Here is a 12,298-nt window from a genome sequence, read left to right as displayed (position 1 = left end):
GTTTATGTCTCTGGCGATTCACGCAGGTGTGTGTTACTCCGCAGCGGTGACCAGCCTACAATAGTCCGAATAGAAGCACTTATTATAAGTGTACCGGAGTGATTCGGAATAAGACAAAAACGCGGTTTGGAAGATGAACTCATGATGTACTTGCTCATTATATACATTTAGCTAATTTAACACAGAAAAAGTTACATAGTGCTGCTTTAATAATTAAACAGTCAAAAACACCAGAATCTTTAAAACACGCCAGAAGCTTTATTGACATAATCTACACATAATGAGGTATAAACTCAGCTTCATCAGACGGCATAAAACAGAAGCTGTGCCTGATTATACATTAATATTATGATGCATCTCTGAGTGAAATGGCAATAAATGCAGGTTGGGACACGTGTATAACAGTAAGAGCAGTGGCATGCATCAGAAATGCATTGAATTACATGCTGGTCTGAACTGCTGTGCTTCAAACAGATCATCTGCTGATCCTAGAGACGCTCCTTCACCAGCGGTGCATCTGAAATCACAGAAACACATGAATATAGGAGAAAACAGCAGACTCAAATTTCCAAAATTACAACTTCTAGCTTTATATAACCCATTTCCTCTGTGCATCACTGCCATCTTACTCTGAATAACAGGAGAGCATGTATGCACAGATCGAGTATCATCAGACGGGCTCAGACTGAGATCAGCACTGCTCTCTTCACGCTCACATGCGTCAAAAACACACGTCAGTTTGCGCAGTGGACTAGTCATCACTGACCGCTGATCACATGACCACAACACACACACTCTCACACACACTCACTCTCTCTCTCTCACACACACACACAAACACTCTCACACACACACAAACACTCTCACACACTAACACTCACACACACACTTTCACTCACTCACTCACACTTTCACTCACACACACACACTTTCACACACACTTTCACACACACACACACACACACACCACTCACTCACTCACACACACACACTCTCTCTCACACTCTCTCTCTCACACACACACACACACAGACACACAAAAGGGACATTTTTAAATATCATGACTTCATGCAACACATAACTGGTTTATTGAAAAGTGGATTTTTAAAAATAAATATCTTGTGTTTAAGACTAGTAATGTTAACTATCACCGATCATCAGTCTAAGGCCAGATGTTCAGAAGTAATCTGATGGGATCTGATCATATCTGGAAAGTGGAAAGAAAAACAGGATTCTGAATTCGGATTAGATCACAGAATCCAATCTTGGTTTTGATCCGGATTAAATCCTCAATTTGTGTTCAAAACGTTTTAGTAAGATTGGGATACTTTTGATACAAAAAAACTGGATTGCTCTGATCCCAGCAGAAAAGTGGATTTCAGGAACAAAAATGTAATAAAACTTTAAAACTGGTCCAAAAATACAACATGTGTACCGTGTAATACATCCCCAAACGGTTTTATAAAAATGTAAATTTTTTTTCTTTTTCTCTCTCCTCTGTACCCCCCCCTTATGTTCTATGTTCTGTATTAAATTATATTTATGGAATAAAAACCTGTTATATATAAATAATAGTTAACGCTGCTTTGCTCCGTATGTGTGCTCAGGCCGCTCACTCGCAAAAGTTGATTTAGCAGGAATCAAATATTCTTCTTTGAAGTTTTATGCGATTGGCAAACCAGGTAGAATTAATTTTAATTTGTAGAGAGTTATTTTATTTAACTTTTTTACCTTTCGGCGGGAACTCGGCTCTCTCACACGCGGCTCCTCGCTGCCGGAAGACACCAGATGAACTGAGACGCAGAACGTACGCAACTTCCGCTAACAGCACCGTTTACGACATGTGCTTCCTTTATGATTTACAGTGCCTTTGATGGTCAAGCGCTACTTCTTTAATATCACACACTTTTTAAAATTATGTTTATATTAAAATATAGTTGTGATGAATTGAACTACAAAGCAGAAGATGAAAAATTCGCGTCAGCCACGAATTCCGCTGCCAGAGATATTTCTGTTATGAGGAGCGACCAACATCCGCGGCTCTGCCTTCAGCGGAAGCGAGCGGACAGCTTGGATCACGTGTGCCTTTTTAAATTTAAATGTAGAACAAGAACATTCACATAGAAAATATACATAAAGAGGATTTATAAAATGTACTCACTGTTATAATCATAGTGACATTAAAGGAAATTGAAGAAAAATAAAATAAAATTAAAAATATCCAGGGAATATAAATTAACAAAAGCAAAGGTTTAAAATATTATGTATATTCGTTTTGCCTTTTTTAGCATCTTTTTTAAATTTATTTATTTTTCAATCTTTTTTTTTTAATCCATAGACTATCTTTTCTTGTCTCAATAATTCATTAAAGCTGCGTTACGCTTTTTGTGCTGACATTGCAGTCTCTCCTGAAAGCGGCTCTGGCGCTGCTGTCACACGACAGTCGCGGACGCTTTACGGCAGAGCCAGTGGCTGCGAGGTGAGCGGAACGTGCTTATTTTCTTCGTAAAGCAGCAGAGATGCGGATCTAATGACGAATAAATCGCGTTTAAACGCACAACAGTTCTGTTCGAGCTCAGTGTTCACGGCACACGCGTTTAATGATCAGATGCACACGACATGAACACACCTGTCATGTTTTCTGTTTTCCAAACATGATCAAAAACTAAATGAAAGCATCATAACAGTATTTCATATCACTCCCCTGGCCATATCACGCACTTTATGCTGCTTTTCGTCACTGTGAAGTGCGTGGAAAAGAGCTGCATGGAGAATCGTACAGTAAAACACCGAAGGTAAGAGAGTACAGTAGAAGAGGAGTAATGCTGTGTTGTACCTGCGCAGGTGATGAGATCGGATCTGGCTGCTGTCGGAGCACTGAAGCTTTGCTGTCTGGTGAGTTTGTGTCGTGTTTGTTTGACTGGGTGGTAACGCATTACACGTTACGTAATCAGATTACTTTTTAAAAAAAGATGAACATGAGAAAAAGTGATGCAAAAGTAACGTACTTTGCATAACGTTCCATAAAAAGTAACTAAGTAACAAAATTAGTTATATTTTTGTGGAGTAGTGCAATATTGACAGTTTTGATGATTTGTGTAGTTTCCTGAATAACCCTGTTAATGCTGGGTAATGTGTGTTTGTGTTTGATGTGCATATATGTGTGTGTGTGTCTGTGATGAGTGTGAGTGTGTGTGTGTGTGTGTCTGTGTGTGTGTCTGTGATGTGTGTGTCTGATGTGTGTGTGTGTCTGATGTGTGTGTGTGTCTGTGATGTGTGTGTGTGTCTGATGTGTGTGTGTGTCTGTGTGTGTGTGTGTGTGTGATGTGTGTGTCAGTCGGTTCTGCTGGCTGGTTTGATGCTGCCGGTGCTGCGGCGGCTGGGATTGAGAGCGTTCTCGATGGCGTCAGACTCGTATTCGTCCGGCACACACTCCGCAGCCTTCGTCACCTGCCCCAATGACACGGTGGCCAAAGAGCTGGCCAGGTACACACTCCTGAAGAACACACACTCCTGAATGAAAATAGACACATGCAACATTTAATAATTCATTAATTTCAGCAACTTGCTGATGCAACGTTTTTCATTTTCATTTAGTTTAACTTAATGTACCAAAATAACTAAAACCGAAATAAAAATTAAAAACTATATAGGCATATTTAAAAACAACAAAAACTAATAACAAAATGACTAAAATTGATCTTAAATTAATATATCCCCAGTGAAATGTGTGTTTTGTGTTTTTGTCCTCAGAGGAATCGTGGAGAAGAAGCTGGCGGCATGTGTGAACATCATCCCGCAGATCACGTCCGTGTGAGTGTGTGAATCGTGTGTGTGTGTGAGAGAGAGTGTGTGTGTGTGTGTGAGAGAGTGTGTGTGTGAGAGAGAGAGTGTGTGTGTGAGAGAGAGAGTGTGTGTGTGAGAGAGAGAGTGTGTGTGTGAGAGAGAGAGTGTGTGTGTGAGAGAGAGAGTGTGTGTGTGAGAGAGAGAGTGTGTGTGTGAGAGAGAGAGTGTGTGTGTGAGAGAGAGAGTGTGTGTGTGAGAGAGAGAGTGTGTGTGTGAGAGAGAGAGTGTGTGTGTGAGAGAGAGAGTGTGTGTGTGAGAGAGAGAGTGTGTGTGTGAGAGAGAGAGTGTGTGTGTGAGAGAGAGAGTGTGTGTGTGAGAGAGAGAGTGTGTGTGTGAGAGAGAGAGTGTGTGTGTGAGAGAGAGAGTGTGTGTGTGAGAGAGAGAGTGTGTGTGTGAGAGAGAGAGTGTGTGTGTGAGAGAGAGAGTGTGTGTGTGAGAGAGAGAGTGTGTGTGTGAGAGAGAGAGTGTGTGTGTGAGAGAGAGAGTGTGTGTGTGAGAGAGAGAGTGTGTGTGTGAGAGAGAGAGTGTGTGTGTGAGAGAGAGAGTGTGTGTGTGAGAGAGAGAGTGTGTGTGTGAGAGAGAGAGTGTGTGTGTGAGAGAGAGAGTGTGTGTGTGAGAGAGAGAGTGTGTGTGTGAGAGAGAGAGTGTGTGTGTGAGAGAGAGAGTGTGTGTGTGAGAGAGAGAGTGTGTGTGTGAGAGAGAGAGTGTGTGTGTGAGAGAGAGAGTGTGTGTGTGAGAGAGAGAGTGTGTGTGTGAGAGAGAGAGTGTGTGTGTGAGAGAGAGAGTGTGTGTGTGAGAGAGAGAGTGTGTGTGTGAGAGAGAGAGTGTGTGTGTGAGAGAGAGAGTGTGTGTGTGAGAGAGAGAGTGTGTGTGTGAGAGAGAGAGTGTGTGTGTGAGAGAGAGAGTGTGTGTGTGAGAGAGAGAGTGTGTGTGTGAGAGAGAGAGTGTGTGTGTGAGAGAGAGAGTGTGTGTGTGAGAGAGAGAGTGTGTGTGTGAGAGAGAGAGTGTGTGTGTGAGAGAGAGAGTGTGTGTGTGAGAGAGAGAGTGTGTGTGTGAGAGAGAGAGTGTGTGTGTGAGAGAGAGAGTGTGTGTGTGAGAGAGAGAGTGTGTGTGTGAGAGAGAGAGTGTGTGTGTGAGAGAGAGAGTGTGTGTGTGAGAGAGAGAGTGTGTGTGTGAGAGAGAGAGTGTGTGTGTGAGAGAGAGAGTGTGTGTGTGAGAGAGAGAGTGTGTGTGTGAGAGAGAGAGTGTGTGTGTGAGAGAGAGAGTGTGTGTGTGAGAGAGAGAGTGTGTGTGTGAGAGAGAGAGTGTGTGTGTGAGAGAGAGAGTGTGTGTGTGAGAGAGAGAGTGTGTGTGTGAGAGAGAGAGTGTGTGTGTGAGAGAGAGAGTGTGTGTGTGTTTGTGCGTGTGTGAGAGAGAGTGTGTGTGTGTGTGTGTGTGTAAAAAAACATTACGCCTATGGAGAGTCCCATAAACAATAAAAGCCAGCATGTGTGTGTGTGTGTGCTGCAGGTACGAGTGGCAGGGGAAGATCGAGGAGGACAGTGAAGTTCTGCTGGTCAGTTTCAGCTCTTTCTCTGCTCTATTTCTCCATTGTTATTTATTTATCATGTTTTATTATTCAGCCTCAAGAAAATCAAATGACGCTGCATAGGGCTGGGCGATATAGCAAAAAAACGTATCAACGATATAATGTTTCATATCATTCGGTATCGATATTTTTTATAACCTTAAAACAAACAAAGAGCGATAGAAAATTTTAACCACTGTATTTTTAAATTAACCCAGTTTATTGAGACAAACAACAAATATACTTTTTGTTTTAACAGTCAAACACACAATAAAAATTAAACAAATATCTAATTTCTAATGTTTTATATGCAGATTAAATGGGTCTTTAGGAAACTTTTGTCTTGTCTCGCGAGGCCACAGGAGGGCGCAATGAGCAAAATAATGCAGCACATAATGTCAACGCAGGGAAATAACTGTCTATAAAAAACGTGCATTACGTCTAAATTAACTCATATAAATCAAATATAATTTCGTAAATTGCATAAACAATTATGAACAAAACAGCATCATGTATTTATGCATTGCTTAATCCAAAGAGCCGAAGCACCGATCACACAGACTGCATTTAAAAACATATGAGACGCAGTGAAAAGGAATAAACCTCCACAAGTTCACGACGTGTTTTCTAAAAGTTTAAACTGTTTTAAATTCTGCATGGCTCTTGTGTGAGACGCGAGTGCAGCAGTCGTATTTGTCCATCTAAAAATGCTCTGAATATGCATCTGTGTGAATGGCATGGTTTCGGTTTTAACCTAATCAATATCTTCTCCGCACTGAGCTTCTATATTTCTCTAATATTTTGAATGAATAACGGAGACATACAGAATGTGCAGATCTGTTTCTGCAATCAGGAGCTACATTTGAAGACATTTGTCTCACTAGACAACCTTCAGAAAACATAATGCACACAAATGAGAAGAATCCTGTTCATTTAGAGATGTTAAATGTATGATAACACAACAATGGTGGAAAATTGCATTCATTTATATGTATTCATGTACACTAATGTGCCTTTTCAGAGCTTGTATCATGGTGTGATAAATACATACAAACAAGTGTTTTTACATGTTTTTTTCCAGATGATTAAGACGAGAAGTTCAAAGATCCCTGCTCTTGCTGAATATGTCCGGTATCAGCTACAAAAACACACTCTGCTTCTCTTTGAAGAATTTCTCTGCTACATGCGGAAGCAATATAATCGCAGTCTATCCAATGAAACTCCTCATCATTTCTGCAGCTGTGTTTGGTTCTGACACGCTTCAGCGTTCATCTAAACACACAGCAGAGTTGCGTGAGTAAAGGTGAGTGTGTTGTTTGTTCTGCAGGTCGAATCATCCGTATGAAGTGGCCGAGGTCATCAGTTTACCCATCGATCAGGGAAACCCGCCGTATCTCAAGTGGATCGGAGACACCGTGCCCGAGTGAAGCGGCGTCAAAATACAGGAATACTGCATCGCAGATTATGTTTTCATCATTTGAGTTCTGTTTTTCTCCACCATAAAATGTATTGTGCAACTGCAGTGAATATGACAGATTTTGTTACAAACTAACAGTTTGATTTGATCTGCATTAAAAGGTTGCAATCAGCAAAATGCATTTGTTTGCGTCTCATTTACCTCAGTATTTTTTACAGAGTGTGGTTTGTTCTGGATGTTCGGTTTGAGTCAAAGGAAGTCTTTTGTTTACCTCACTGAAAATAACACAGTAGTGACTTACTGCAAAATAAACCCTGATGCATGATCCCACTTTAAACACGGGTACTTACCAAATCAATAAACGGAGATGAATTATTGATTGGGAGTGTAAATGATTTTATTCTGTGAGCAGAAAGAGTCTGGTGATATGAGAGACAGCGATGGAGGAAACGATCAGACTGTCAATGGTCAATTATACAGTCTAAAGTCATTATATACAAGTAACAGAGTCAATCACAGGCCAGCCCTCCAGAAGAGCAACTATCAACAATAGCTTTTCATGCTTCGCTGCATCTCATCCAGCGCATCCGTGTGAGGAGAAGAGCAGCACTGGGCTCCCTTTGAGCCCTCAAATGTCAGTGAACACACACGCACACACACACAGATACACACACACACTCACACATACACACACACACTCACACAGATACACACACACACACACACACTCATTCACACACAGACAGACACACACACACTGTCCTCTGTCAGAGAAATATGTTGATCTGTTCACAGGATCTCAAACACTGTTCTTGACAAACAGATTCACTAGCTACATTTACATGCTCTCAATAATCCGTTTATCGGACTGAAACACATTAAACGCCTCAAATGACTCGACTGAGCTTGATCTGATCTGATTAAAAGGGCTGCTGTACACCTGAAACAATCCCAAAACAGGAAAAAAAAACTCAAGAATGGAAACGAAACCATTTTCTCAATCAGATTCAGAAATATCTTGCACGGTGCACAGATGCATGCTTGCATATGTTTTATGTCTTATGAACTGTGGAGGAGACTGAATATTTACTAAATATTTGAAAAAATAAATAAAAAATCAAGGCAAAAACAACAGTTATACTCGAGGTAGCTGCAGTCACATTATCGCAGTGATTTCTCTGGTTCTGAACGCATCGACTGTTGCACTGTGCATGCACTGGAGCTTTGTTCAGAATGCATGTAATGCACATGTAAATTAATATAAGAATCAGATTGCAATGCTTAGGGTTTCAGAATCTGAAATCAGATTGGATTCATTCGGATTGCGGAAATTAGTGCATGTAAACAGACTGATGTTTTCAGTACATGCACCCTCATAATGCAACTATCATGAGATTGAGGCAATGTTGCTCATGTAAACATGTTACTGCATTGAGATATGTCAATAATATGGTATATTTTTAATACATATAGTACATTTTTATAGCATGGAATGTATGAATGAAATCTAGGTTTCAGGCCTTTATCATTTGTACTGCTCAGTTTCACTTCAGCAATTCAATGTTATGAAGAAAACAATAAACACAAAACCGCACCAGTCACCAAACGGTCCGATATTCAGCTGCTCTCTTTAGTTTACATGCTGTATGCTCTCCATATATGATTTTAACAAACTATTTATTTTTTATTTTTTAAATAGACAAATTGGGGCACTACCATTTAAGAAAAGCCAAAGAGTTTAATAATTGTAGCAAATAAATGGAGGGTGATTTTTTTAGGTGGTTGCTAGGGAGTTGTTTAGGTGTTCCTGTGGTTACTAAGGAATTGCTATGCGGTTGTCTAGGTGTTTAGGTGGTTGCTATGTAGTTGTTTAGGTGTTCATGCGGTTACTAAGGAGTTGCTATGTGGTTGTCTATGTGTTTAGGTGGTTGCTATGTGGTTGTTTATGTGTTTAGGTGGTTGCTAAGGAATTGCTATGCGGTTGTCTAGGTGTTCAGGTGGTTGCTATGTAGCTGTTTAGGTGTTCATGCGGTTACTAAGGAATTGCTATTTGGTTGTCTATGTGTTTAGGTGGTTGCTAGGGAGTTGCTATGTGGTTGTTTACGTGTTCAGGTGGTTGCTAAGGAATTGCTATGTGGTTGTCTAGGTGTTCAGGTGGTGGTTGCTATGTAGTTGTTTAGGTGTTCATGCGGTTACTAAGGAGTTGCTATTTGGTTGTCTATGTGTTTAGGTGGTTGCTAGGGAGTTGCTATGTGGTTGTTTACGTGTTCAGGTGGTTGCTAAGGAATTGCTAAGCGGTTGTCTAGGTGTTCAGGTGGTTGCTATGTAGCTGTTTAGGTGTTCATGCGGTTACTAATGAGTTGCTATTTGGTTGTCTATGTGTTTAGGTGGTTGCTAGGGAGTTGCTATGTGGTTGTTTACGTGTTCAGGTGGTTGCTAAGGAATTGCTAAGCGGTTGTCTAGGTGTTTAGGTGGTTGCTAGGGAGTTGCTATGTGGTTGTCTAGGTGCTCAGGTGGTTGCTAGGGAGTTGCTATGTGGTTGTCTAGGTGTTCAGGTGGTTGCCAGGGAGTTGCTATGTGGTTGTTTACGTGTTCAGGTGGTTGCTAGGGAGTTGATATGTGATTAGGTTACTCACTGGTTATACAGGTTTGAAAGTAATTTATAAAAAAAATTGCTAATGTAATTGTTAGAGGATCTATACAGGCATCTCGACTTTGTTGTTTCTACCAATAAAGTCTGATTTTGGCATCTGGAACTTCTTGACTCGAGATTCTTATGCAAAAGAGAGAAAAAAAATGGCAGTAAAAATAAGCACACTTCTTAGTGAATAATCAGAATAATGACGGAGTGAAGAGGTTTGCTTGTGTGATGTAAACCTCGATTAAGTCCTAACTCTGATGGAAATCACATTATTGGTGCACATGCAAACACAATCAGTTTCATCACAGATGGACATACAAATAAAGAACAGGAGCAAAGGTCGTGTTTTCTGATTGGTCACAGTTGGCAGTGTTAAATGGATGGTGCATTTAATAGTCATAAATGAACATTCACATTTCACATTACAAGCAGCTGATCTCCAGGACCGAGCGTTTGTCGTCACTGTTCTCCGGCAGGTGTTTGTGTGTCCGCCGCGCTCCATTACGGACAGCTGCGGGGTCAGAGGTCGCTTCACACCGCGCATCCATTCCTCCCGCAGCGCCGTCCTCGTGACGCCCGTTCCGGAGTTTCGTCATCTCTCGGTCTGCGTTGTGTTCTTCCACTTCGCTCACCTTCAGATGTTCCCTTCGAATCTCTTCTAGCGGTAACGCAACCATTCCCGTCCCCTGCGGCTGATCCCGGTTTTCCACGCGCCTGGAGGACCTGCACAAGGCTTTCCGGAAACCTCTTTTAAAGTTATCTGACAGAAAACCGTACAGAATGGGATTCGCGCAACTGTTGGCGTACGAAAGAACCACAACGAAGTAATACAGCCCTCTGAACTCTCCCGGCAGGAGAACCAGCAGATTCACGATATTTAAGACATAAAACGGCAGCCAGCAGAAGACGAACACGGCCACGACGATCACCACCATTCGCGTGATCTTGCGCTCAGATTTCCGGCGGCGAATCGACGTGGCGCGGACTCTTCGTCCGGAGCTGCGCACTTTAACCACGATCAGCAGGTAGCAGAGACAGATGACCGTCAGAGGACCGAAGAACCCAACAGTCGCGGTATACACGATGAACGCCGCTTTCCAAACCTCCGCCGGCTCGGGCCACACGATGCTGCAGTTCCCGTCGTCCTGCAGAACTCCAGCGAACACAACCACAGGCAAAACCACCACAAAAGAAACGCCCCATACGGTGGCGTTCACCGTTTTGGCCACACGCGGTTGGCGCCACCTAGAGGACTGGAGAGGATGCACCACAGCCAGATAGCGGTCGATGCTCATCACCGTCAGACAGAAGATGCTGGTGAACTGGTTAATGGCGTCTACGGTCATGACCAGGCGACACATGAGCGATCCGAAGGGCCAGGAGAGCAGGCCGTTCTGAACGGCGAGGAACGGCAGGCCCAGCATGAAGAGCTCGTCTGCGATCGCCAGATTCAGGATGTAGATATTGGTCACCGATTCCGCCTGGGAATATCGCAGCACGATGTGGATGACCAGAGTGTTTCCGATCAGACCCACGACGCAGACGGCGATGTAGACGAGAGGGATGAGGATCCCGGCGACTCCCGGCGCGTAATCCGGAGTTCGGCCGCCGGTCCAGTTCTCCGTCGGAAACAGAAACGGAGGAGGGAAGGTTTGGTTGGGAATTGCGGAGGATGCATTAGTCCACACTGGAGCTCCTGCTGCGGAGGGAGGTGAAAGATCTCGATGTACCTCCATCGGTATAAGAGAGATTGAGCCTTACAGCAATCAACTGCTGCCCATCTGATCTACGAGTGAGACAGAATACTGGTTACTCAATGGGTCTGCAAAGACAGACAGATTTAAAGAAATAATTAAACCCAAAAATGATCCTGGCAAAATGTGTGACTTTTCCATAAAGCTACAGCATACAGTGACCATGTCTGTTAAACCAGACCCAAAACATCATCACAGTAGTGCATACACACTAAAAAACTGGTACTTTCACTTTCAAAAGATACACCTTTGTACCTTATTTATCAATATTGCATATTACTGTTTGAAAGGATACTGAGCCAGTGACAGCATTTGTACCATTACCAAAAATTCACCAAGGTTTTATGATGGCATATATTTTTTGATAGCATGCTTCATTAAGTGATATATACCAGTCTAATAGACTCTTGTTTCTGTCACAGAATAAAAACATAAAAAAGTAATACGCGACTTTTTATCTCACAATTCAGACTTTTTTCTCATATTTTTCTCGATTACATGTTATAAACTCTTAACTGCGAGTTTCACAATTTTGACTCTTTTACCCTCAGAAGTGAGTTTATATCTCGCAATTCTCTTGAAATTCTGAGTTCACATTTCACAGTTGTTGTTGTTTTTTTGTTTCCACCATATAATACAATATAGGTTCAAGGTTTTATCTCACAGTTCTGACTTTATATTTCTCAATTCTGAGGAAAAAGTCTGAATTGTGCGATGTAAGCTCAGAACTGTGAGCAAAAATTCTGAAGTGTAGGATAAAAAGTCACAATTACCTTTATTTTTTTCATAGCTTCTATACCATCTACTTCAACTACAAAAATCTGCTTTTTACCCTAAAATGTACTAATAACCACCATAACAATACAGGTGTTAAATTAATTGTAAGTGTTAATAAAATATGGCCAGTACTCACATAGTGTAGTGTCATAGTGTCATACAGTATCAAAATGTAACACAAAAACTAATGTACATTCATGAAAATATAAAGAAACAAAACCATTTATATAAATAATAATCATATGTGATGTGCCACGCATATTTTCCAAAAAACATAAATTTGACAGAAAAATTGC

At 41.6% G+C, this 12,298-nt stretch overlaps 2 protein-coding genes and 1 long non-coding RNA gene across 3 annotated transcripts; 1 reads left to right on the top strand and 2 right to left on the bottom strand.

Annotated features, from left to right (window-relative positions):
* Window positions 1-235: 235 nt before the first annotated feature.
* LOC107738004 (uncharacterized) lies at window positions 236-2,054 on the bottom strand. Its single transcript, XR_001639849.1, has 2 exons — window positions 1,732-2,054; window positions 236-517 (listed from the first exon to the last, which is right to left on the bottom strand). It is a non-coding gene; the product is annotated as an uncharacterized LOC107738004 (long non-coding RNA).
* Window positions 2,055-2,403: 349 nt separating this feature from the next.
* LOC107737982 (protein CutA homolog) lies at window positions 2,404-7,001 on the top strand. The gene is made up of 7 exons (XM_016549634.1): window positions 2,404-2,479; window positions 2,845-2,895; window positions 3,338-3,486; window positions 3,754-3,813; window positions 5,356-5,401; window positions 6,495-6,544; window positions 6,741-7,001. The coding sequence occupies exons 2-7, from the start codon at window positions 2,848-2,850 to the stop codon at window positions 6,838-6,840; spliced, it is 453 nt and encodes a 150-aa protein (XP_016405120.1). The 5' UTR covers window positions 2,404-2,479; window positions 2,845-2,847; the 3' UTR covers window positions 6,841-7,001.
* Window positions 7,002-9,385: 2,384 nt separating this feature from the next.
* Window positions 9,386-11,545, bottom strand: LOC107737981 (somatostatin receptor 3). The gene has a single exon (XM_016549633.1). The coding sequence runs from the start codon at window positions 11,205-11,207 to the stop codon at window positions 9,894-9,896; it is 1,314 nt and encodes a 437-aa protein (XP_016405119.1). The 5' UTR covers window positions 11,208-11,545; the 3' UTR covers window positions 9,386-9,893.
* Between the last annotated feature and the right edge of the window lie 753 nt (window positions 11,546-12,298).

Source organism: Sinocyclocheilus rhinocerous, unplaced genomic scaffold (genome assembly GCF_001515625.1).
Source record: "Sinocyclocheilus rhinocerous isolate Xijiao unplaced genomic scaffold, SAMN03320098_v1.1 scaffold2780, whole genome shotgun sequence".
NCBI lineage: Eukaryota > Metazoa > Chordata > Actinopteri > Cypriniformes > Cyprinidae > Sinocyclocheilus > Sinocyclocheilus rhinocerous.
The sequence above is the reverse complement of the archived record's forward strand: the minus strand, read 5'-3'. Positions and strand labels throughout refer to the sequence as shown.